The sequence below is a fragment of the Adiantum capillus-veneris genome, chromosome 18 (genome assembly GCF_014529385.1).
Source record: "Adiantum capillus-veneris isolate H3 chromosome 18, ASM1452938v2, whole genome shotgun sequence".
Taxonomy (NCBI): Eukaryota; Viridiplantae; Streptophyta; class Polypodiopsida; order Polypodiales; family Pteridaceae; genus Adiantum; species Adiantum capillus-veneris.
In genome coordinates, this window is record NC_140948.1 from 136,780,125 (window position 1) to 136,805,636 (window position 25,512).

General features: G+C 47.8%; 2 protein-coding genes across 3 annotated transcripts in view; both read right to left on the reverse strand.

Moving 5' to 3' along the window:
- ING1 (RING/FYVE/PHD zinc finger superfamily protein) overlaps positions 1-25,512 on the reverse strand; it is a 111,001-nt gene that overhangs the window by 8,062 nt on the left and 77,427 nt on the right. The window lies entirely within an intron of this gene.
- Positions 6,431-12,856, reverse strand: LOC147436491 (uncharacterized). Its single transcript, XM_086489366.1, has 3 exons — positions 12,313-12,856; positions 11,849-12,210; positions 6,431-11,753 (listed from the first exon to the last, which is right to left on the reverse strand). The coding sequence occupies exons 1-3, from the start codon at positions 12,835-12,837 to the stop codon at positions 11,087-11,089; spliced, it is 1,554 nt and encodes a 517-aa protein (XP_086345492.1). The 5' UTR covers positions 12,838-12,856; the 3' UTR covers positions 6,431-11,086.

Consider the following 25,512-nt stretch of genomic DNA (forward strand, 5'->3'; position numbering starts at 1 on the left):
TCACTTGCTTTCCTCATAGACATGGGGCCAGCATAGTGGATTATGTTTTGGCTCAACCCAGTTTCATACCCTCTATTCAGGACTTTACAATCGGGTCCAAGCTTATTGGGGTAGCAGTAGATCATGCTCTCCTCATGTTTACTGTCTCATTCCAATTCAGCACAGCTCGACTAGCACAGACACCTATGCATACCCGATAGACGTTTACTTTAAAGACTAATTCTGTCTACATAGATAGTATCTACTGACGCTTATGCATAGAGGACTCACCTTTACACCTTTAGGGGAGCCCACTTATATATTGACAAAGACACTACAGGATGCAGCAGCAGAGGCATACCCTCATACTGAGCCTGGGCAACGACGACGTTCTGGGAGCACACCCCAAAATAGCTGGTATGATGAGGAGTGCAGAGAGACCAGAGCCCGACTTTAGAGGGAGGTACTTCTAGGAGTCATTACTCACAGGCAGTCACGGATTGCTTCTCGGCGTTTGGTACTACGAAAGAAGAGGGCGTTTCTAGCTCGGATAGAGCAAAATTTATATCAGTTGTTTTTGAGCCAAGATTCAGGCGAGGTATGGAGACTCTTCCATGAGGACTCTCCCCCACCAATCATCACTTCTACGAAGTTATGGGGTCAATATGAATCATCCCTCTACACAGTCTCAGGGCAGCCACCTCTTCCAGATTTGCCAGAGCCATGCCCACACACATGTGCTTTCTTTACTGCCGAGATGGTAAAGAAATCCATTGACGGGATGAAGACTAGGAGCGCATATGATCACGATGGCCTGGTAGCAGAGCATTTTATACATGTCAAAGATTTGCTTGCAGAGCTTCGAGCAGTTATGTTCAACCGTGCCATGTGCGAGGGCCTACTTGATACTTGGAGTTTGTCCACGATTGTACCTATCTTCAAGTCAGGGGACCCTATGGAGCCTGGGAACTACCGCACTATCATGATTGGACACACATTAGCATGGTTGTACGTCTCCATCCTTGAGAAGCAGTTGAGTAGATGGGTAGAGAGAGAGGGTGTACGGGAAACAGGACAAGCGGGTTTCAAGAGAGGTTTCTCTACTCTTGATCATATTTTGACACTCAAAGCCATTATTGAGGAGGGGAGATCATGCGAGAGACGTCTCTACTATTGCTTTTTGGACTTCCGCAAAGCCTTCGATACAATGCCCAGAGCTAGATTGATGCGCAGACTGCAAGAGATGGGGGTTCCAAAAGAGTTGATTTGAGGGATCATGGCTCTATACAAGTCAGTAGTGGGGCATGTACGCACTCCAAAGGGGATTTCTGATTTGGTTCACTCCACTATTGGGGTGAAACAGGGTTGTCCGCTATCTCCTACACTATTTGGCATGTATGTGGATGAGGTTGCTGACTACATTGAGAGGGATGGTGACAGAGGAGCATAGTTGGCAGGGACATGAATCCCACTATTGTTATATGTTGATGATATTGTGCTGATTTCCGACTCCCCGGAGGGAATGCAGCATCATTTAGATGCTTTGTACACATCTACCCATGATAGTGGATTGTCTGTTAACCTGGGAAAACCAAGGTTATGGTGTTTAACACCAAACTACAGTGGGTCAGGAGGTCATCACCTACTTTACATATGGCCAGGGGACGGTGGAGTATACTGATGCATACACCTATCTTGGGGTAGTCTTCAGTGGACCGGCATTTTCATTGAGGAGAGCAGTAGAGACTAGATTGACAAGAGCTTATGCAGCCTTGGGTGGTTTGGAGAAGACGTGTTCGCAGGTTCAGTTTCAGGAACCTCAAACAAAGCTGTGGCTTTTTGACACTCTAGCGGCTTCAACTATGCTTGGGTTCACATTTGGGGGCCCTCAGTGGACAACCAGGGTAGGTCTGGTAGCCTTGATGGATGGAGATGTATGAAGAGGCCTCTAGTCTCTATGATCTCTCGGATGATTCGAGCTAAGGCCTCAGTGCCACATGAGATTATTCAAGCTGAGCTAGCTGCCCCCCCTCTCGTAGTTGAGGCCCTTGCTAAATCAGTTTCCTTCATGCATAATTTATGGGACCTTCCCAGAGACAGATATGCTCGGCCAACCCTTGAGTCATCCCGACAGCTAGCGCTACAAGGGGGGACAGCATGTTGGTATGGGCAGATGACATCATGGCTTCAGTCATATGGCTTCAGCATGGATAGACGGCCTCCATTCCAGTACTCCTTGGATGCACCCTCCCTTCCTCTCACACGGACAGAGACCACTAGACTTATACGTCAGGATTTGATTCAACTAGATACCAGAAGCACATGGATACAGCCGGTACAAGAGTTGGCACGAAGATGGCTTTCTATAGAGAGCATCTCCTCCAACTAACAGAGGATGGATATGTGATCAGACCGGCCTATATGGACACTCATTTATCCTATGGGATACGATGTGCTAGTGCGCACATCATCGCATCAACTAGAGATTGAGACTGGCTGATTTAGGAGAGTACCGACAAAAGCCAGGATATGCCAGTTGTGACACATAGAGCCAGAGACAAAGTTCCATCACATTTGTCCCTGTCCGATATACTATGAGATACGAGGCCGCTTTCACTGTCTATCAAAAGAGGGCTTTGGACCGTTGGCAAGAGTCATGAGAATTAGGATCACAGATGCCTCGGGTTGTTTTTGCTAGAGCTGCACAGACACAGGGAAAGTTTCTTGAGGAGACCGGGTAGTGGGAGACATTCACAGAAGGAGATCACTCACTTCTTTAGAGTAGGGACTCAACAGCCGGATGAGCATGCTTCACATCAGACTTCGGAGCCCACTTCTACCAGAGGTATATTAGTGGACAAAGCCACTGAGCTCACGAGAGTTACAGGCCCATGTCTACGGGGGCGACCACGACATCGACGAAGGCTCCACCAACGAATCAGGACTATTCTAGCACGACATGGGAGACACCCAGTACAACTATTTACAGAGGCGGACATTGACGAAGCTCTTCAGCGACCGATGCAATACTTTCTCGGACAACGCCTGATGCTGAGCATCCTCGGGCATGGATGATAATGATGATGATTTTCAGTTTGACGATTTTGACATTTTAGTTTTAATCTTTCACTTTGCTTCATTTTATTTTTGTACCCAGACATTGGATTAGATCCACAAGGATTGTATCAGTTTGATCTCATAGGTCATTTTGGCCTTGTGAAGACGTTCAATATGACATTTCATTTCTCTCTCTCTCTCTCTCTCTCTCTCTCTCTCTCTCTCTCTCTCTCTCTCTCTCTCTCTCTCTCTCTCTCTCTCCACCCCTGTAGCGTTTAGGGTTCCTGCAGCCCGAACCTGCTGCCTGCGTTTTCTGTTGCGTTTAGGGTCTCGCTGCTAGATTAGGGTTTTGACAGTGGGTTTGTTTGCATAGCTGGGCAGGGCAAATGTTAGGGTTCGCGACAGTGGCAGTTTACGGTTTCGCAGCAAAGTCAGCAGCAGACCAGAGGATCACGGTTCCGACCAATTCAGCAACAGGTACATATATTTATTTTGCGAAAAAGGAGCGAAAATGTATGCTTGATGTGGTGAATGAATGCATAGTGAGGATCAAAATGTATGCATAATGTGGTAAATGCCACTGTACGCATAGTGCGGTTCGGAGGAATTGCATAGATTGTGAAACAAGCGCATAAATAGAACAAGCGGCCATGAGGAAGCAAAACGACAAGGACGACCCCCTCGAAGATGCCATCCAAAAATGCAAAGAGGAAATGCAAGCGACCATCACCAAAATCAACCGCAACCTCCTAGGCATGATAAAGATACTTGAGGAACGGGTGATGGCCCAAGACGAGGAAATTGCACGACTCAAGAAGGACCTAGCAGAGGTGCGCTTATAAAGAGAACTCGAAGAAGGGAAACTTCAACCATCGGTAATGGAAGAGCTCAACACCATAAAAGAGCAAGTACGATAAAGAAATGACGACTTCTTGGGTGGACATAATTACCAAATTTAAAAGAAATTGGATGAGGCCGAGAAATGGATTGAGGTCACCAAAAAAGACAAAGACAAAGAATCAACCCCCACACCCACCATCATTAATTTTGTCAGAGTGAGCAGCAGAAGGTGGAGAGAGAGAGAGAGAGAGAGAGAGAGAGAGAGAGAGAGAGAGAGAGAGAGAGAGAGAGAGAGAGAGAGAGAGAGAGAGAGAATGGCGATGGACACACAAGAGATAGATGGAAAAGGTTGGCAAGCTCCAATACCTCCAAATGGCATGAACTGTTGTGTACAAGACAAGATATAAATGGGATAGTGCATCCTCCCCTCCTATATATAGGAGAATAGGGAGTAGGTAGGGCAGACCAAAAACCCCAATGACCATGCACGAAAAATACCCATAAATGAGGAAAAAATGGAAAAGGACCAAAATAGGTTCGGCCGGGCAAAGTGCTGAGCAAAACCCTAAATGTGCTTGAAGATCCCTGTCCAGCAGGTGTACGGGTGGCCAACCCATAACCAAGGGCTAGTGTACGTGATGTGTGTGAAGCCTGTAGACAGGGTGCGAAGCATCTGGAGATGAAGAATCTAACACCCCCCCTCAACGACAGATGCGGAGTCGCGGAGGAAGAAGATGCAACACGCCTGGCAAATCTAGAGTGTGAAAAGAAGAAGCGCCAGCCAAACAAAAGACGACGAACCGTCCAACACCAACGTGATAATGACCGAATCTAGGTCAAGCTCATCAAGTTACACAAAGAAGCTGATGGAGAGGCTAACAACAAAACAAGTCGTTGAAGAGGATATATATGAGGGAAAGATGGAAAACGAGTAGGAAGCTCATCGGTGGAGGTCGGCAGAAGAGAGAGAGACGGAAGAGAGAGAACCCCCCCTAAAGCAGAGCACTCTGACACAGAAGGATAGAAGGCCAAGGTGGTAAACCCGGTAAACTCCAAGCCAAAAAGCGATCTCAATCATAAGAGGGAAGAAGGAGGTGGATGAAACTAGAGGGTGAAGCCATCGGCTTGTGAAGGGCTAGAGATGGCTATGGGCAGACGTCTGTCGAGAAGCCGTCCCATCCTCAGGATCTGAATCCTTCTTGCGGTCCCGCCGTCGTTTATAACATTTTGCTGCATAATGACCTTTCTTTCCACAATAGGTACAACTTCTTGGGTGGACATAATTACCAAAACTCAAAAGAAAGTGGACGAGGCCGAGAAAGGGATCGAGGTCACCAAAAAAGGCAAAGGCAAAGAATCAACCCCCACACCCACCATCATTAATTTTGTCAGAGTGAGCAGCAGAAGGTGGAGAGAGAGAGAGAGAGAGAGAGAGAGAGAGAGAGAGAGAGAGAGAGAGAGAGAGAGAGAGAGAATGGCGATGGACACACAAGAGACAGATGGAAAAGGTTGGAAAGCCCCAATACCTCCAAATGGCATAAACTGTTGTGTACAAGACAAGATATAAATGGGATAGTGCATCCTCCCCTCCTATATATAGGAGAATAGGGAGTAGGTAGGGCACACCAAAAACCCCAACGACCATGCACGAAAAATACCCATAAATGAGGAAAAAATGGAAAAGGACCAGAATAGGTCCGGCCGGGCAAAGTGCTGAGCAAAACCCTAAATGTGCCTGAAGATCCCTGTCCAGCAGGTGTACGGGTGGCCAACCGACAACCAAGGGCCAGTGCACGTGATGTGTGTGAAGCCTGTAGACAGGGTGCAAAGCATCTGGAGATGAAGAATCTAACAACCCCCCTCAACGACGGATGCGGAGTCGCGGAGGAAGAAGATGCAACATGCCTGGCAAATCTAGAGTGTGAAAAGAAGAAGCGCTAGCCAAACAAAAAACGACGAACCGTCCAGTACCAATGTGATAATGACCGAAACTAGGTCAAGCTGATCAAGTTACACAAGGAAGCTGAAGGAGAGGCTAACAACAGAACAAGTCGCTGAAGAGGATATATATGAGGGAAAGATGAGATCTCAGATCCCACTTACACCAGAGGTTTGCTGATTGACCGAGCCATTGGGCTAGGCAGATCTAGGCGCCCACGACCACAGGGGGCTTCACATCATCGACGGAGGTGGCAGCAGAGGATCCAGATCATCCTAGCTCGACATGTGAGACGACCGGTTAGAGTATTGACCATGGAGGATATTGAGGAGATTCGGCAACGACCGATGAGGGATTTCAACAGAGCTTGACCCGCCTACCTTTGATGATTTGTATCTCATTTGCATTTGTATCACTAGTGATGTGTATCCATTAGCTAACCCATTATATCAACCCTCACCCTGTCATCCCTCCCACCCTATTTTGTTTCAGCTTCAGCTTTTTTAGCTTTTTGTACTTTCTATACTCTGACATTATATCAGATTCACCAACTGTAACTTTTTGGTCTCATAGGTCACTTTGGCCTCTTGAAGACGTTGATATAACATCTCTCCATCTCTCTCTCTCTCTCTCTCTCTCTCTCTCTCTCTCTCTCTCTCTCTCTCTCTCTCTCTCTCTCTCTCTCTCTCTCTCTCTCTTTTTTGGAAAAAGTCAGGGCTGTATATTACTAAGTACAATATAATCCCCAACGGATGCCAAAATAGCCTATCACGTGGGGTGTACAAGTTGAATGTAAGGAGGAGAGCCACTATAGTGACAACTCGACTAAAACAATCTCATGGTGGTCGGTGTGACGAGTGGAGGAGAAACCACCGAGGAGGGGCATAATGCCACGTAATTTGTCCACCTGTAAGTGTAAAGAAGAGTGGGGATCGTGCCCAACGCCGAAGGAAGGCAAAACGGCGAGCCTCGGCTGCTCGAGATGCACCTGAGGAAGAATCCCACTGCCAAATCAGGGTGTGAATGATATCCAGCCAAATGGCAGTGAGGGTATCCTGAAGGAGCTGTGGAGCCGCACTGAGAATGTGGAGACAACGAGCTCTCCAAACATTCCATATTGTAATACTAGTGATGACTGAAAAAACCTCATCACGTGTCTGAGAATCCCCCTGCCAAGCAATCTGTGGTAGCATAGCCAAAGTCCCTCGCCGATAACCAGCCGAGGTTAAGCATAAAGGCTGGATCTGTGTCTGAGCCCTCGTAAAAAAGATGGGGGCCGGGCATCGGCATCAACCATGAGATAGATCCCCAAGTAAGAAATCGATGTTGAACACCTGCTTTGCTAAGTAGAAAGCAAACTGCAAGCCACACTACATGGGAAGCTGAGCATGACCAAAGACAGTGTGCAGGTGACTCAGGGAGTTGCAAAGGACAGCGAGGACATAATGGATCAGGACCCATAGTAGCTAGCCAAGTCCCACATGCGCAATCATCCACATGAAAAAAGAAATACGACGAGCCGCATGTAAATCCCAGATGGCGGACCAAAACTGCTGCAGATAGGCATGAGAGAGACCTGAATGTAACCAGAAACGCATACGAGTGGGCTGCTTTGGCTGCTGTCTCATCAATGCTAACCGTCCAATCCTGACAGTGTACTCAAAGAAGGATACATGTGCACATGTAGGGTCAGAGTGAGGCCAATGCCACTCTCCTGGGTCCCAATATAGCTGAGATAGGGCACGACCCTCCCACACCCAAAGCCTCCAAAGTGCAGCATCAACGGAAGTGAAACGAGGGTCAACACGACGACGCTTCCCGCGGGAGCCAACTACTCTGATGGCCTCCCATCGAGCTCCGGGAAGGATAGGGTGTGGAAAGGTGGCATCATATGTCAATCTAGCATAAATCCCCTCAGACTAGTCAGTATCAACTGCGAACAGCATGGTGTCTAAACGAACTAATAAGAGAGTGCTGTGAGCAAAGAGGCCTTCCCAGCCACAATGGGGAGGCATCTGAACCGTGCCTCTCATGACTGCATCCCACTGTGAAGGAAGGGCGGTATCAATCTCAAGCAATCTCTCTGCCACCCCTCGACCAATGTCATAATGCTCTGCCACAAAATCAGCATCTAGCATCCGTGTCTTATGAAACAACCGAATAGAGGCAGCAGGGCCAGCGTCCCAAGCAGCCCAATCAATGTGAGTCCGCTCTCCAAGCTGACGGGGTGGATCAACCGAAGAATCAAGAACTGCAGCGTTCCAAATGAGAGGCTGGCGCTCAATCTCCTCACGACATGAGGGAGGTGAGCGTATGATAGCCCGGCGCATGGAAACCCAAATCTGAAGTAGTGATCGGATGAAGGGGGAGAGGGAGGTGGTGGACAAGGGGGCATCAGTAAAGAGAAAACGGTACCCTGTCTGCCAAGTATGACCATCTCTAGTGCCGAGTCGTGGAGTCACTGCGCAAAGAGCGGCCTGAAGAAGCATCTTCCAAGGTTCTTGTCCGGGAAAAAGACCCCGAACAAGAAGCTTGGTAAGAAGGGCGCGGCTTTGTAACTCTAGATCAATAATGCCAAGGCCTCCCTCTGACCTAGGACGAATGATCGTGGGCCGGCGGACTCGAGCACGGGTATCAATAGTCCCGTCTGCGCCACTCCATAAAAAGTTCCGCACTAGGCGGCGGAGCGGAGCCATCACACCAAAATGTAACATCCAACAAGAAGCCGTATACCATACTGTAGCCAGAATGACCTGGTTGGCGACCAATGCACGGTCAGCCAACGACAGATGACGTGAAGACCAATGGCATAGCTTCCTGCGAATAGACTGTAGCACAGGTGCAAACTGCTACTGTGAGGTAACATCTAATCCAACCTGAAAGCCCAGATATCTGCACGTCTGACCCGGTCGCAGCCATGTGAAACCATCAGCTACCCCCAAAGTAGGTATGTCATCACTGCCAACCAGTAACCCATAGGATTTATGCCAGTTAATGCGTGCACCACTAGCAATGCAAAAAACCTCTAGGGCCTCCCGCATGGCATCAAGAGTAGCTAGCAAATAGCGTAACATGAGCATAGTATCATCCGCAAACTCCTGATCGATAAGGTCTAGAGCTGTAGGTACTGGCATGGTCAAGCCACAAAATGCCTGAGATCCATCTCGAAGGGAAATCCATCCTGGCTAATGTTCCTTCGAGAAAGTCCCACTCAACACGATCATAGGCTTTCTCGAAGTCAAGGATGAAAAAAGCGAGAGGCTCAGAAGATGATCTGGCCCACTCCACTGCCTCATAAAAAGTGAAGATATTATCCAGGATGCATCGAGCCATGACAAAGCCTGTCTGAGAAGTAAGAATAATATCTGGTAAGAACGACCGCAAGCGATGGCTGATCATCAACGCTAATATCTTATAGACCGAAGGGAATAGGGTAATAGGTCTCCACTGTCGGAGCTGAGGAGTGTCACCCCCCTTAGGAATAAGAGATATGAGACCCGAACAAAGATCCGGATGCATATATCCTGATGCAAAGATGTCCTGACAACCGCGAAGCAGTGGTATATGCAATACATCCCAATATGTCAAAAAGAAATCTCTAGTGAGGCCATCCTCTCCTGGACAGGAGGATGGATCAAGACTCTCTATAGCAGCATGGAGCTCTGCAAGTGTGAAGGGTGCCAACAAGATCTCTGCCATAGTGTCTGTACAACGGTGTCGCGTGTGATGCCAGATCTGCTCACGTGCATGTAAAACCTCAGTAGTGCATACATCAGCAGTGAACAATGTCTCAAAATAATCTGCAATCATATCAAGTATAACATCAGGATGCATATGTAGTGTCCCCTGAGCATCGCACAGAGTCCGAAGGGTGGTGCCAGGAGGACACTCTTTATGCGCAGCAAAGAAGTCTTTATTCATTCGATCACCTTTAGCTATCCAATGAGATATTGAAGCATGATGAGTGAACTCAGACCTAGCCTCCTATACGCGACGAATCTCCTCTGTGAGCTCTGTCTGTCTACCAGAAAGATAAGCATCCTGAGGCCACTCCTCGAGTAAGCGCTGAGTGGAACCAAGAGGGATGTGAAGATGAGACTCGCGTACCCTCAACTGACAATGAATAATAGCGGTCTGAGCACGGCAGTAAATACTAGACTGAGTAATGCAATGAGCAAGAAACTCTCCAGGGGGTCCACAATAAGAAGCATCCGTGGACCATAAGTCATGAATCTGCTGCTGCAATACTGGAGTAGTGAGAACACTATCAGGGATGCGGCAGCCTCTCCTCTGTGCTGGATCTAGTGAAGGAGATAAACAATGAGATGGGTAAATGATCTAAGAGGCTGGTCCCTCTCCATATAGTAGTGAATCCGCCTAGAGTTGTTGCCCAAGGGCCAATGTAAAAACGATCAAGACGCTCTAATAATCTCCCCTGCTGTCTCTGAAACCCCCAAGAGTAATGAAGTGTAGCAGGGTGGTGACCAAAAGAGGGTATATGCCAGGCGTCAACGCCCTGAATAGCTAGAAGAAATCGATCCCAAGCTGGCTGCTCATCGGGAGAGATGGATGATAGAACTGGAGGTGTGGTGGCTCGCCAATCAGAATCGCTCTCAATGTTGTTGAAGTCGCCTCCAACAACCCAAGAGTCTACAGCAGGTAGAACAACAGCCAAAGAGGACCAAAATGTAGCCCTCTCCCGAGGAGTAGTGTGTGCGTAGATTGACATAAAACCAATGATAGATTCCCGAATCCGAATAGAAACATAAACTGCTCTGCCAGCGACAAGGGTGCCATGCTGCTGAACTGAGGCCAAGTAACGTGGTCCCACTGAGATGCATACACCGCAACTCTGTCCATGAAGGCCCAGAGCAGACTCCCAAAAAGTGCGGACGCCCGAGGGCATGAGAATAAAGACTTCTTTGCTGCGCATAAAGAGCGCCCTCCTGGCACCGACAGGGGACAGGGGACGCGCTTTAAAAAACACTAATTCTTTGCAAATTTAATACTGAGACAATAGTGAACACTTAGAGCACAAGATTGCAAAGAAAAAGTGGTTTTTGCATTCATATTACATAACACCAAAATATAACAAAGGGCGTGCGGCGTGCGCGACACAGTACACCATTGGTGTGGTGATCAAGCATCAATCATCCTCGCCAAGGGGCAAAACATAATGATGTACAAGTGAAGAGTAGATAAGTAGAGTTTAGCATAAATGAGAGTCAAAAAGGGAAGGACTCGAGACTCAAGAGGTCTAGACTCTAGACTCTACATGTTGGCCCATGGTGCCAACTGAATGTCAACTGGCTCTGCATAGTCCATTTGATCCAAAAAATTATCCTCAAGTGGTGTTGTCTCAATCTCTGCCTCTGGCACCTCTGCATCTATCTGTGTCTCTGGGATAGGATCATCCTCAGCAAGTGTCCACTCCGCGAAATCATCACTTTGATCTGACTTGGAAAGCATATTCAAATTTGATGAGACATATATGAGATCATTGGCTCTCTGTACATCAAGACGATTCCTCTTCTTTGAGGCTACATGACCATACACACTCCAAAGTTGCTCGAAGCAACTCGTAGTGCATGCTTGGCTAAGAATGCGAATAGCCAAATCCTGTAAACCGCCCAATCCCGCCCCAAACTCCTCCCACCAAAGAGCACTCCCCATCTCAAAGCGAGATGCTTGTGCATCGGGCATGTGACAAATTTCTCCCTTTCCATTCCTATAGACATTGATTTGCCTCCGAATCTCAGTCCTTTCCTTTGGGTCGGGCACAAGGCGGGCAAGGATGGTTTGCCAACCATTCATCACCTCTTTGTCCTTCCATTGGTTCCCTTGTTGGAATTGTGGATCCACTACATAAGCGGCTGCATGAAGAGAAGAATGGTAGGCATTCCACCTTGACACACACAATTCTTGGATCTCCTCGTACCTATGTTATGAAAATTCAAAACAAAGTTAAAACTCAAGCGAGTAAACTTGTAAAGCATAGGGAAAACTTAAAAGTGACTTATGCGACGTGAATACCTATCGGGGTCGGTCACAAGTTTTTCAAGAGAGTCAATCATGGTGTCCATGGCCTCATATATCTTGCCGATGCAAGGCTTCATAGAATCAAACACCCGCAAGAGGTGGATGATAGGCTTCACCATTTTGGAGATTGTCTTTACTTCCTCCCACCATTCCGACATGTCGGCCCGTGCTCGGCATGCCACTCCGTTGACACTTTTTGACTCGGGCATTGCCAAGAACTCATCACTAATGAAGAGTCCCCTCAATGCCCCACTACATGAACTCAAGCGATGGAGCATAATAAAGTTGTAGGCGAAGCGAGTCTCCAAGTATTTGAGGAGAGCTAGCTTTGACCTCTTTGAAAATTCAGCCCTCACCTATTTAGAAAAATCAAGTTTCAACATTTAAAACGAGAATTGGCCTTTCATATTGAAATTAGATTCAAATTGAAATAAGATTGGTTAACACTTAATGGTTACCTTTTGATGATTATTGACAAAAGTCACCATTGAATTCGCATGCTCAATGACGGGGGAAATCCATTCCAAGGCGCCTATATCTTTGAGAAGATTGTTGAGGCAATGAGCCATGCAATATGTGACCGTGGTTTGTGGATAAAGGGATTCAATGATGGCTCCGGCGGCACGATTGCTATTTTCTCCATAGGTGACGATGGCAATGACATCATGCTTTCCCACCTTCTCAATGGTAAGCGCCCACTCCGATGCAAGTACTTGCGCACTCTTCCCGGTCCCCGATGCATCATGGGAGTCAATGAAATACATCTCCCCCCGAGAATATGCCACCACGCCATGAATGGAGCGGCGACGGGTATCACTCCACCCAACCACAATGAGAGATACCCCATTCTTCTTCCATGAAGCCCTTGTGGATGCACATGCCGCCTCCACCATGACTGTCTCCCTGTCAAGAAGAGTGGTGCGCAAGCTCTCCGAAGAGGGAGGGACATATGTGGGTCCAAACTCTCCGATCTTCCGTGCCATTTCTTTAAAATATGGAGCTCTTTATGTCAAAAAAAAAGTGTAAATGAGACTTGTGTGATATACATTGTATAAACTAAAGATTAAAGCTTAGCTTGCCTTACCGCGCTGCATTGAAAGCAATATGGTCGTGGTAGAAAAATCTTGCTACGGCGACATCTACCTCCTCTTTCAAGGCCGGTTTCCAACTATCTCCAAGAGTTGCTTGCCGCTTGGGTGGACGAAAATGAGGGACAGATGACGATGAAGGGTTGGTAGAGAGTGGAGGTGGGCGGTCACCGTCGGTGCCGGTTGATGCACAAAATGATGCCGAAGAAGGGAATGCCGATGCTCGGATGAAAGCCGCCGTGGCCATCTCCCTCGGATTCACCGTGCGACGCTTGGTACGATTCTTCTTGGCTTCTTTTATATCCGCAAGAGTCTTCTCAAGATTTAGGAGCTTTTGCTTCTCCTCTTCCGAGCCGGTTTGCGGGCAAAATTGAACTTGATGTTCTTTTTCGTGAAGGAAGTGGGCGCGCAACTTCCTCACGGAACCATTGCGCTCGTAGCCACAACGGCGGCACTTCCACGGCTTGCTTCCACCTCCAACACCGGACTTGGGAGCAATCACCTCACTCCACCATGTCCATGTGAAGTCGGCGGAGGAAGGGGGTTGAGAAGCGGCGGCGGGGCCGGAGGAAGGAGGAGGAGGAGGACTTAGAGAAGCTTGGGATCCATCTTGAGATGCCATTGATGATAGATATTAGAGAAGGGTTGTAGAGAAGGAAAGAGGAGTAGGAGAAAGCTTGATGGGAGAGAGAGAGAGAGAGAGAGAGAGAGAGAGAGAGAGAGAGAGAGAGAGAGAGGAACTTCAAGTCTTCAAGGAAGTGGCCTTGAGCCTTGAGGCTTGGGTATGATAGTAGATACTATGAGGCTATGAGCCTTGAGGCTTGGAAGTGGGTGCTCTTAAGTAGAAAGAGCTCCCCCCAAAATGGGGGTTTGAACTTTGAATTTGAAATTTGAAAGGCCCCCCAAAAGTGGGATTGTGAAATTTGAATTCCCCCCCAAAAGGGTGCTTTTGAAATTTAAACCCCCCCCCCAAAAGTGGGCGCTTAAAAACCTTTTGAAAGCTGCAGCCCCGCCCCCTGCCCTGTCCCATCTGTGTTGGTCACCGGGGACCCGCGTCCCGGGACCCGTCCCTGTGAGGAATGTCCCCACGTCCCAAAAACGGGTCCTCGTCTGCGTCCTGGCGTCCCCCGTCCCGTCCCCGCATAAAAGGGCCGCGTCCCCCCGTCCCCTGTTTCTATGATGAGATTGCCAATGGGAGTGGCAATCTTATGCTCCTGTACTAGCAATATATCCACAGTGCTCACTAAATGAGAGTGTAAATCTCTGCGAAGTAAAAGCTTACGGGAACCTTTTACCCGAGAAGTCTGTAAACCATTAGCATTCCAAGAAACTACATGTAAATCCATAGACTGCATGAAAGAGTGTGAATAGCATCTGACTAACTACGCATCTTCTTGGAGGCAGCTGGGCCATCCAAGGGGTGGGCTTCAGGCGGTAGGAAAGCTACCCGCAAGCCCTCTCTAAGATATGGTGTCTCATTGCACCAACTGCGGACCTCAGCTTGTTTACATTGCATTACCGATGCTGCAGCTTTGACATCCCAAATGCGCATAGACATAGGAAGCACCACATCTGAGGATACATGAATGACCATAGGCAGTGAATAGCAAGCATAAACATCACTCCACTCCATAGCACCAATACATGAAGGGTAGTGAGGAGACAAAACATTAGGAGCGGAAGGAGACAACCATAAATGAAGCTGAGCCATAGTCTGTTAGTGCACAAAATGTAGAACCCGATCCTCGGACCATTCCTGAGCAGCGTAGAATGGAAGGAAAAAGGAATGGGTAGGCTGAGACCGACTGCCTACTAAAGAGGGAACACAACCTGTCTTGTGATGCAGAAGATAGAGCTGCACCCGCAATGGTCCTTCCGAGTCACCGCACATCTCAGCCCGATGAGTGCCCCAGGAAAGAGGGGAAGAGCTGAGAAAACTGCGTGAGACGTATGTATGAGCTACTGAGGGAGGAGGAGGACCGGGAGGCGGAGGGGGGAGAGTAAGGGCGAGAGGAAGAGGAGGAGAAGGGAGAGGAAGTAGCGGTGGATGATCCATCTGCATGGAACAGGGACCTCGGGAAGAGGGGAAGGAGCGGGCGGAGGAACTGCAGGTGAAGGAGGAGCTGCTAGCAGAGGCAAGTGGTCCTGCCGTGAAGAAGAAGAATGGTGAGGAGATACAGGGGGTAAGGGGGTGGTGGAAACCTGAGAGGGAGCTGGAGAGGTAACACTGGGAGCTGGCTGCGCTGCTGGTTGCTGACGAGAACGGAAGGAATGATTACGACCCACTGTCTGCCATGCTCCCTCAGTGTGAGCTGAAGCGAAGGGAGGAACAGGAGGGGCAGGAGCTCGAGGAGAGCCTATAGACTGCTGAGGTGCTTGAGTAGTAGATGGGTGAGAAGGAGGAACCGGCTGTTGACGCTGACCACGTGGCTGAGCATGACTGCCGCGGGCCGGCTGTTGCTGCCGCCGATGTCGTGGCTGGGTGGGGCAATCTCGCGCCAAGTGTCCCATCTCGTGATAGCGTAAGCACTGTCCTTGGCGGCCAGTGACTACCATCCGGAGAGAGTAGTCTCGATCGCGGACAGCCACAGTAACTCTATCTGGTAATGAAGTATCCTCAAACACCAAGACCTGAATGCGAGGTGGGCCAGACGAGAAGATGCAAGATCCTGGAACTACCGTGCCAAAATGAGCAACAATCATCTGGAGGAGATGATCATCGATAAAATGGAGAGGCATATCTCGGGAAGGAGAGCGTCAGAGGGAATCTGGGAATAAGGTGTCGACTGTCAAACTCCTCGGTGGAAAATTCGGGATACCACCTCGTCAAGTATATCATCCTGCGATAAGAGAGTATCGGAGAGCGAGCCAGGAGAGTTGAGGCGGTGGCGGGATCTGAAAGACGTACCATGAATATGCCTCTGCCAAGGAGTGTAAGCTCCGAGATCCGTCCCTGAGTAGTGCCCAATGCAGTCTGACACCAATGCAGTCTGATACAGAAGTAGGGTTTGCAGGTTTTAGGGTTAGGGTTTCCAGAATTAAGGTTTCAGTAGTTAGGGTTTTGGCAAAAATTAGGGTTAGGGTTTTTGCTCTCTGGTTTCGTCGAGTTCCTTCCTAAGAGCTGAGATGCTACCTTTTAAAGCTTGAATTTCATCCCGGAACTCCTTGCGTTCTAGTTCCCTCGCCTGTTCCTCCCTCTTTTTCCATTCAAGAATTAAATTCTTCTCTTTCTTCCACTCATCCATGTGGGCTTTGCATTCTTTCAACTCCTTTTCAATGGCTGTCATCCTCTTGCTTGTGACCATGTAGTGCGCCGCCATCCTTCTTGCCTTATTTGTTTCACTTATCTGATACACTTTCCAATAGAGAGGAGAGAGCGACCTATACGCACCGCATTATGCATACATGTGTTTCCACATTCAGCCTACATGGCATATATTTGCTTTCTGTACTTGTCAATGTGCAATTTCTGCGAGTTCTGCTGTTTCCAAATTCCTTGTAAAAAATCCCTGCAGGTCTGAAAAATGCAGGATTTTGAAATTTCGAAGGTTCGGAAAATCTGGAAAGCCGAGACTGTGGAAATTCCTCCTGCAATTTGATTTTTGATTTTGCCGGGTGTATGTACCTGCGGGCTGAATGGGGGGGGGGGGGGGGGGGTGGTTTTGATGTATGTCCCTGCGGGCGCGCTGTCACAGCAACAGGCGGGGGGGGGGGGGGGGGGGGGGGGGGGGGGGGAGGATGCGCAGCGCGAGTGGAGTGCAGGCTACGCAAGGCGGGTGGCAGCAGGTTACGCGAGGGGAGAGAGAGAGAGAGAGAGAGAGAGAGAGAGAGAGAGAGAGAGAGAGAGAGAGAGAGAGAGAGAGAGAGAGAGGAGTCGACACGGCACGACGTAGTTCTGCACCCAGACGCACTAGCCCCAAACACCCGCACCCCTTCTCGTTATTTCTTTATTATTATGCTTCGCAAAGAACAATGTCCGATGGTCCTCGTCTCAGTGCTCCCAAGCTAATCTAAGTAGAGGAGAGGCCCTCAGCACACTTACAAAGACCCTTGGCCAAAAGCAGTTACATAAAAGACTTTGTTTCAAAAGTAGTGGGCCAAAAGCTCTATCCCAAAATCTGGCACTCCTTGGGCTAATCCCGTAAAATCGAAATCCGTACAGTGCCACATCAACAATCAACACAAAAACCGGGCTTGTCCATACAACCTACCACATCAGCAATTTTTGCGCAAATTGGGCCTTTGTTTTCTTTTAGAAGAGTTTAGGCCCCTCAATCGTGTTCTCTAAGTTAAGAGGGTTAGGTTTTTAGGACTAACCCTCTTTGGGCCACTCAGCCAGAACCTCTAGGTTGGAACAACTTCTTCTGCTTCTTTTCACTTAGGGTTTAGGCCCCTTCACCAAATCCTATCATGTAGGCCATGCCATGTCATCACTTTGTGACGACTACTTCCACAGCCACATCTACTTTCACCCCATCCATCGTCACCATCTCAATCGCCCAGCCACACCTTACCATTGCTCCTGTTCTTAGTCCACTAGTCCCTTCCACTACCAACATGCCTACTACTACAACAGCCACCTCAGGGCAAGGGGACCAATATCATAACTTCTTGTCCCAAGCCAAGGGGCTTCTGGAGATCAATAGAAAAAACGTTCAGACTGTTGGGGATGCGGTGTTCACATTACAGGGTACTCACGTGCTGCATGGTGCAATATATGCAAGCAAGCAAAGGGATCAGCGAGTCATGGACACAGATGTATTGATTGCAAAGTCCCAAGATTGCATTAGAATTTTGAATAGATAGGTGAAAGATCTTGAAAGTGTAGTGAGAACTCTAAACATGCAGCTTAGAGAGGCCAACAAACTGTCCTCTATCGAAGAGGTCCCTTCTGTAGTAGCTAATGTATGTCCTTGATGCGCTCATGCATATCCTATTGTGGTTTCGCAATCTGATGCATTGACTCCACTATCACTGCTAGTGTTGCTGATGTGACCATCCCAGCACAGATAGTGATAGCTGCTCCATCTATTTCCCATGGTGCAAAGAAGCCTCTGACAATCACGTCTCCACGTCCGTCTCATGTGGGGTTTTTTTAAATAGGCCCACATTATTGTAAATATAGCATGTATATTACGGGCTCATTTCTCATTTCATTATACAGAATCTCCATGGGATCCCATCTCCATGGCATTCCACTCGAGAATAAATACATTTTTGCAAAGCAAATGTTCTTGTATCGCTGACTTTAAGCTTCACAATTCATGCAATTGAACCCACAACCTGGTCGGTGGCAACAAGGCATTCAACCTAACACACTCCACCTTAGAGCTGCCATGCTCGTATTGTCACCACATACCTGAAAAAAAAAGCCTCGACCTTGCCCCTCGTGCGCCTGCTGCATCTCTAAGCCACCCGCCCCTCAATGCTGCATCCTATCTCGTGCGAGCTCTCCACACCTCCCTATCTCATCGCATGCCAGCTTCCCTTCCATTGTCACCTAGCTGCCATGCTTTGCGTTTTCGCCCACCGCTGACTCCCTTCCCACTACTACCTGCCTGCCATGCTTGGGGTTTTTGCCTACCAACTCATCTCACAGTCGGTGCATGCTGCACCTTCTCTTGTATTTACACTTATGTCTCTAACAACCTCTTGTTAGAGGTTTAAAAGGGATCCACTAATATTCCCTCAAAGGAAACACTCGCAAATTTGTACCCACCTACTCGGAAGTTTACGACAGCCTAGGAAGTGTTCTGGCACCCTTGAGAGTCTGTACGCAACACGTGCATGTCCAGGCACTTTAGATTAGTTGCATACCCGCTGATTGCACATGAGCACAGCCAGTGTTTGCTAGGTGTAGGCACTGGGGAGTGTTCCCATAGTCTAGCATCAATATCCCAACCTAGGTATATCTGCATATGTCACAGGCTTGAGCACCCCAAGCCGGGAATCCAACACGACACGTGAGAGAATCACTTAAAAATACTTCACAACTTTAAAAACTTGAGTCGACATGGCGCGACGTAGTTCCGTGCCCAATGGTATTGGCCCCAAAGACAGGTGCCCCTTTCGATATTTCTTTTATATTAATGATTGATCAAAATACAACTCCCACGGGGATAGTGATGCAGGTGGGGCGACCTACACTCCAACCTGCTACAGAGCTTACTCCAGAGGAGTGGTGTAGTGAGAGAGAGGAGTGTTGGCAGCTCATCAGTGGCCTGACACTCTGGTTCATCTGGCGGGCCCGCTGCTTCCGCATCTTTGAGGCTCGCCCTGTATCACCAGCAGAGACTGTTCGCAATCTATGGCTAGAGCTGATCCATACTCTCAGAGGACAGCTCGAGAGACTCTAGGGCAGCTCCGACCGCATGCAGAAGCGCCGAGAGGCTTTCCTTCGACTCTGGCGTCTTGGGCCTTTTTTCACGTGGTCAAGGGTGTACTCAGATGGCACTACCGTCCACCCGTGTGGCTTTTCCCTCCTCCAATTTCTTGATTTAGCCTCATTGTACATATGGTGTTTTTTCATTGGGAGAGTCTCCCCATCATGGTTGTTGTAGCCCTCTCTTGAAGAGGTGGTTGTAGCCCTATGGGCAGTTTCATTAACTAATAGAAGGATCTTTTTCTCGGAAAAGAAAAGAACTCCCACGGGTCCTTGTAACAAACTGCTGACGTGTCAAAGCCTAATGAATGGAGCCAACTTACAGATGCCGACCGAGGGGCCTAAACCCTAAGAAGAACAAGTAACAAAAGAAGAAGTCCTACCAACTTATGGGGACCCCGTTCGATGGGGCCCCAAGTGACAACGGATTAAAATAAAGCAGGACCTACGCACACACACAGAATCCGATGACGTGGCAGAATTTCAAAAATTGCGTTGACATGATAACGTGGCAGGCTGTACGGATTTCCGCGTTTTGTGCTGGTTGATGAGGTGGCAGACTGTACGGATTTCCGTGATTTACGTTGGTAGCTTTTTAGCTTTGCTTTTGGACCAGAAGCTTTTGAGTTTGAAGGCTTTTCATGTAAACTGCTTTTCATAGGCCTAGGGCCTTTAAATATGAGGTTAAGGCTCATTCTCTGGCATGCTTCTTGGAGAAGGTGTAGAGTCTGGAGTACCGGCTTGTACTTTGTTGATGCAATATAAAGAAATACCGAAAGGGGCGCCAAGGTTTGGGGCCCATACTCTCGGGTGGAATTCCGCCACCCCGTGTCGCGTGTCGTCTCTCTCTCTCTCTCTCAGTTCAATTGTTATTGAAGTGCTAAAAGTCTGTTCAGTTTGTTCTTTTCTATTGGCATGTGGTGCCCGTCTTGTGACAGTCCTCAACTCTCAGACTTTGTGTCCAGATGCTCTGAGAAGTGAGGCCCTTAGGGCTCTTTTATTCTTACAAGGGATGCCTAAAGCAGAGCCCAAAAGCAGTTAAACTTAAAAGCAAAATATTCCCAAAAGCAACTGGCTCAAAATCTGCCAGTAAAAGCAACCAGCGCAAAAAGCGTAAATCTGTACAATCTGCCACGTCAACAACGCAAATTGCGGACGTCCGTACAGTCTGCCACGTCATCGTTTTTGTATGACTTGTCTACGTTAGCCTGTCAACGGAAAGTCCAGGTGGTCCTACCACGTCATCGTTTTTGTGACATACCCCCCTCTTGAAAGAATTGTAATCGCCCTCGATTACGCCTGCAAAACAAACAGAGACCATAAACCATTTCATCAGACACTGACTCTAAACACCAACGCACTAGACACGACACATGTAGCACTTGTACAAAGACGACAATCACATCACTGCACATGACATCACATGACAAATCAATAACAAAAAAATTCATTCCAAATCTCAAACCATGACTGCCAGCAACGTATTTAGTAACCGCACCTAAATAGAGATTTTCGACTCAAGCATTGTCGTGTGCGAATAATCATTCGCTTCAAGCACTGTCGTGTGCGAGAAATCATTTTTGGGGATCCCAAGTCGAAGTACTTCTCTCATGAAGCCATTTAGCAAAATACTATCAGCCCATCAGTATCCCTAAAACCCAAAGGGAAATCATTGACTTTATTCCATCGAGGTAATCTGTGACAAAGGAGTGGAGTAACTCCCCTCTTGTGCAATCCCGCCTGCACCAGATTCAACTCGTTGATCTGTGGGAACTCTTGGAATAGCCACTGCTATTAATTGTTGAATGGACTCTGACTTCTTCTCAAGACAGTAGTCTCGAATTTCTTTGGGGAGTTCACAACAAAACTTCTCAATTTGTTCCTTAAAATTGATCTTCTTGAAAGAAGAGGTCGGAAGGAAAGTATCCCAAAATCTTTCACAGTAATCATCCAAAGGGTCACCCCTGATCATCCGAAGATGGTTCCAGTCGGTTCTCACATCTCGTTCATACTCTTGAGTGAGCCATGAAGAAATAAAAAGTTTCTTAAATTTCAGCCACCTTGTCGGTGCTTCTTTTCTTAGCAAAAGAGTGGACCACCATGTTCGTGCATTGCCTTTCAAAAAGGATGCTGCCCGTCTAATCTTGGAGTGCTCTTTATAGTGGCCTCCAGAAAATGCTATATCAAACTCTTGGATAAAGGTTAAGGCCTTAGAGGCATCTCGAAACCCTGAAAAGGTTTCAAGCTTGTCCACCTTTTTTTGAATTCTTTTGCCTTGTTGCCCTTGTCGTCGAGAAAATCATATTGATTAGCTCTGTAAAAGTGCTTCCTTTTTTAATAAAACGTATAGTCCGTTCGTCGTTTCTTGGCCTTTCTGTCCTCATTACTCGAGTGAGAAAAGGATGAGCTATCCGAGCTGTCAGAAGAAGATGAGGACGAACTGGACAATGCTTTGAAGTGTACATGCTTCTTCTGTTTTCTTGCTTTCTTAAAAGAGAATTTTCGACCCAAGTAACCGGGGAAGTCAACTCCCTTGTTATGTTTCTTCAATTGCTTCTCCTTTGACCCCAAAAGTTGGTTGACTCGCTTTTCAACAATGTCCTCGAGTTCATCTTCAGTAAACATCCGTGGGACAGGAGGTTTCTTGATTGCCGGGTCAAAAAATTGGTATATTGTAGATCCTTGGCAAACTGAAGCATCTGCTTTGCACACTCGTCAACCTGTTGTTGACATTGCATCTCCATGAGTTCATACTATGAAGGCCGAGGTGGCCCATACTCTTTCCCTGCTAATCCACTTGAATTTTCCGTACCGCCTCCCGCTTTGAAGATGGCAGATGGAGTCGTCAGATTCTTTTCATAATCCATATGTTCCGCGAGAAGAAGGATCGGATTTGCCGATAAAAGAGAAATCGGCCGTGCTTTGATACCACTGTCACAGGCTTGGGCACCCCAAGTCGGGAATCCAACATGACACACCAGAGAATCACTTAAAAATACTTCACAACTTTAAAAACTTGTGTCGACATGGCAAAGCGTAGTTCCGTACCCAGAGGTATTGGCCCCAAAGACTGGCCCCCTTGTCGGTATTTCTTTTATATTAATGATTGATCAAAATACAACTCCCGCGGGTCCTCGGCTCTTAGACTCTGCGTCTAGATGCTCTGAGAAATGAGGCCCTTAGGGCTCTTTTATTCTTACAAGGGATGCCAAAAGCAGAGCCGAAAAGCAATTAAACTTAAAAGAAAAATACTCCCAAAAGCAATTAGCTCAAAATCTGCCAGTGAAAGCAGCCAGCGCAAAAAGCGGAATTCCGTACAATCTGCCACGCAAGCAGCACAAATTACGAGCGTCTGTACAATCTGCCACTTCAGCACTGTACTGCCACGTCAGCATACCACTTCATCGTTTCCATACGACCTGTCCACGTCAGCCAGTCAGTGAAAAGTCCGGGTGGTCCTACCATGTCATCACTTTGTGACAGCATATGAAGCACCTCTTATTAAGAGTTTTTAAACTTATTAATAAGTGCATTTTTAGCAAGACGTGGAGTCTTAATAGCCCTACCCAACCCAACCTTCAGGTTATATAAAAGTGATCCCCAGGGTCACCATTTCCACAAGTCGGTCAGCACCCCATTAGAGACGGCAACACCGCCAACACCCAGCCTGGTGCTTTCAGCATACAACATCATATCTGCCTACAGCACCCATTAGCACCAGCGTTTTCAGCCATCAGCACATCTGATGTTAGTCTCCTTTCTCTCTCTATCACTCACAGAACCTTCACTCATGGTATCTCTCTTCTCACACGATGTAAAAGGAACCTTGAGTAGGCATTGAGCACTCATCCTGAATTAAATCACCATAAATCACTTCCGCTACACATTACATTGGTATCAGAGCTCTTTGGAAGTGTTCGATATCATCACTCAAGAAAAGAACCTCTCCCAGATTTATTTCCTCAAAGAAGTTTCATGTCCTTGGCCCGGACTTATTAGCCACTCCACCCTTAGTCCATCGCGCATTGGGAGCGCTCCCGTCTTCATCGCTCTATCTTAATGTCACGTGCACTCTGCACTTGCGCCACAGAGACAAGCTCTTGCTACAGTCTAGCGTCAGTCATAGTCTAGCTTAGGACCTAGCCTGGCACCCTTGTGAGCCTCTAGCAAGGCATGCATGTCGAGGTCGGTCATAGTTGCATACCCTCACTTGCACACGTAAGTCACTTAAGCATATAGGCACCTGAACAGTCACTTATGTCATTTATTAATAAGTGACTTGGACATGACATTTATTAAAACTAGGTAGGGCAAATGGCAAAAAGACCCATAAAAGAAGCCCTTTGGGCGCTAGAGAAGGTAGAAGAGGCAGAGGAAGAAGCAGTACCCGCAGCAGCACCTCTTCTCAACAGTACCTAGCAGACCTGACGTTTTTCAACCATCAGCCTCACCGTTTTCAGCATTCAGCCATAGCCTCGCCGTACAAGCATCTCTACCAAGTATCATCGTTGAAGTACTCCTCGTCGTCGTCGTCGACGTAGCACCAAGCATCCCTAGCATTTTACAGCCTCATCATCCTCATCGTAATCGTCGTTGTCGTCGTCGCAACACTTAGCACCTTAATAGCACTTTCAGTACCCAACAGTACCAAGTACCAAGTACCCGCAGTATCAAGCACTGCAGTACCCATCTGCACTTCAGCAGTACCCAGCATCAAGTACCCATTATCATCTCAGCATTAGCATCATTGTATCAGCATTTTGTGCAAGTAATAAAGCAAGTACTTGCTCTGGCAACAGAGCAAGGGGACCCTTGAGGGTGGTTGGGACCCGACAAGCGGTGTCGCGTCTCTCTCTCTCTCTCTCTCTCTCTCTCTCTCTCTCTCTCTCTCTCTCTCTCTCTCTCTCTCTCTCTCTCTCTCTCTCTCTCTCTCTCTCTCTCTCTCTCTCTCTCTCTCTCTCTCTCTCTCTCTCTCTAATTCATTCAATTCGGTTCAGTTCTTTCAAGTGAAATAAATAACCCTTGTGTTTGTGCAAAGTACTACATTCGAGCTAAATCCTTAAACCCTTCCGCGGCACCTGACATTGGTATCAGAGCTCTGTACGTCCTTCGGCTTCGCGAACTCAAGGGAAGAACCACCAAGAACCCAAGCAAAACCAAGTACAAAAAACATCAAAAGGTAGAAGTTCAACAGTTGTGCCTCACCTTTAACAGGGGGGTTGTCACGTGCGCACTGCACTTGCGCCACGTGGACAAGCTTCTGCTACAGTCTAGCGTCAGTCATAGTCTAGCTTAGGACCTAGCATGGCACCCTTGTGAGCCTCTAGCACGACATACATGCCCACGCCGGTCATAGTTGCATACCCTCACTTGCATAGTCACTTAAGCATATAGGCATATAAACAGTCACTTAAGTCATTTATCAATAAGTGACTTTGACATGACATTTATTAAAAGTAGGTAGGGCAAATGGCTAAAAGACCTATAAAAGAAGCCCTTTGGGCACTAGAGAAGGCAGAAGAGGCAGAGGAAGAAGCAGTACCCACAGCAGCACCTCTTCTTATCAGTACCCAGCAAATCTGGAGTTTTTCAACCATCAGCCCAGCGTTTTTAGCATTCAGCCATGGCCTCACAGTACAAGCATCTCTACCAAGTATCGTCATCGAAGTGCCCTTGTCATCGTCATCGTCATCGTCGTCGATGCAGCACCAAGCATCCCTAGCATTTTCAACATTCAGCCACAGCGTCGTCGTCGTCGTCGTCGACGCAACACTTAGCACCTTCAATACCCAACAGTACCTGCAGTACCAAGTACCCGTAGTATCAAGAACGCACTACCCATCAACACTTCAGCAATACCAAGCATTAATAGCATCAAGTACCCATTAGCATCTCAGCATTGTATCAGCATTTTGTGCAAGTAATAAACCAAGTACTTGCTCTGGCAACAGAGCAAGGAGGCCCTTGGGGTGGTTGGGACCCGACATGCGGTGTCGTCTCTCTCTCTCTCTCTCTCTCTCTCTCTCTCTCTCTCTCTCTCTCTCTCTCTCTCTCTCTCGGATAGTGGATTGTCTATCAACCTTGGTAAAACCAAGGTTATGGTGTTTAACACCACACCGGAATGGGTCACAAGGTCAGCTCCCAAATTTACCTATCGGCCAGAGAGCGTGGAGTATACAGATGCATAT

What these genes read in the sequence shown, in the direction of transcription:
- LOC147436491 (XM_086489366.1), bottom strand. Translation starts at nt 12,837, where the DNA reads ATGGCACGGAAGATCGGAGAGTTTGGACCCACATATGTCCCTCCCTCT. An exon ending in TTGTCAATAATCATCAAAAG is followed by an intron (nt 12,211 to 12,312) that starts GTAACCATTAAG and finishes TTTTCTAAATAG; the next exon opens with GTGAGGGCTGAATTTTCAAA. An exon ending in CTTGTGACCGACCCCGATAG is followed by an intron (nt 11,754 to 11,848) that starts GTATTCACGTCG and finishes TTCATAACATAG; the next exon opens with GTACGAGGAGATCCAAGAAT.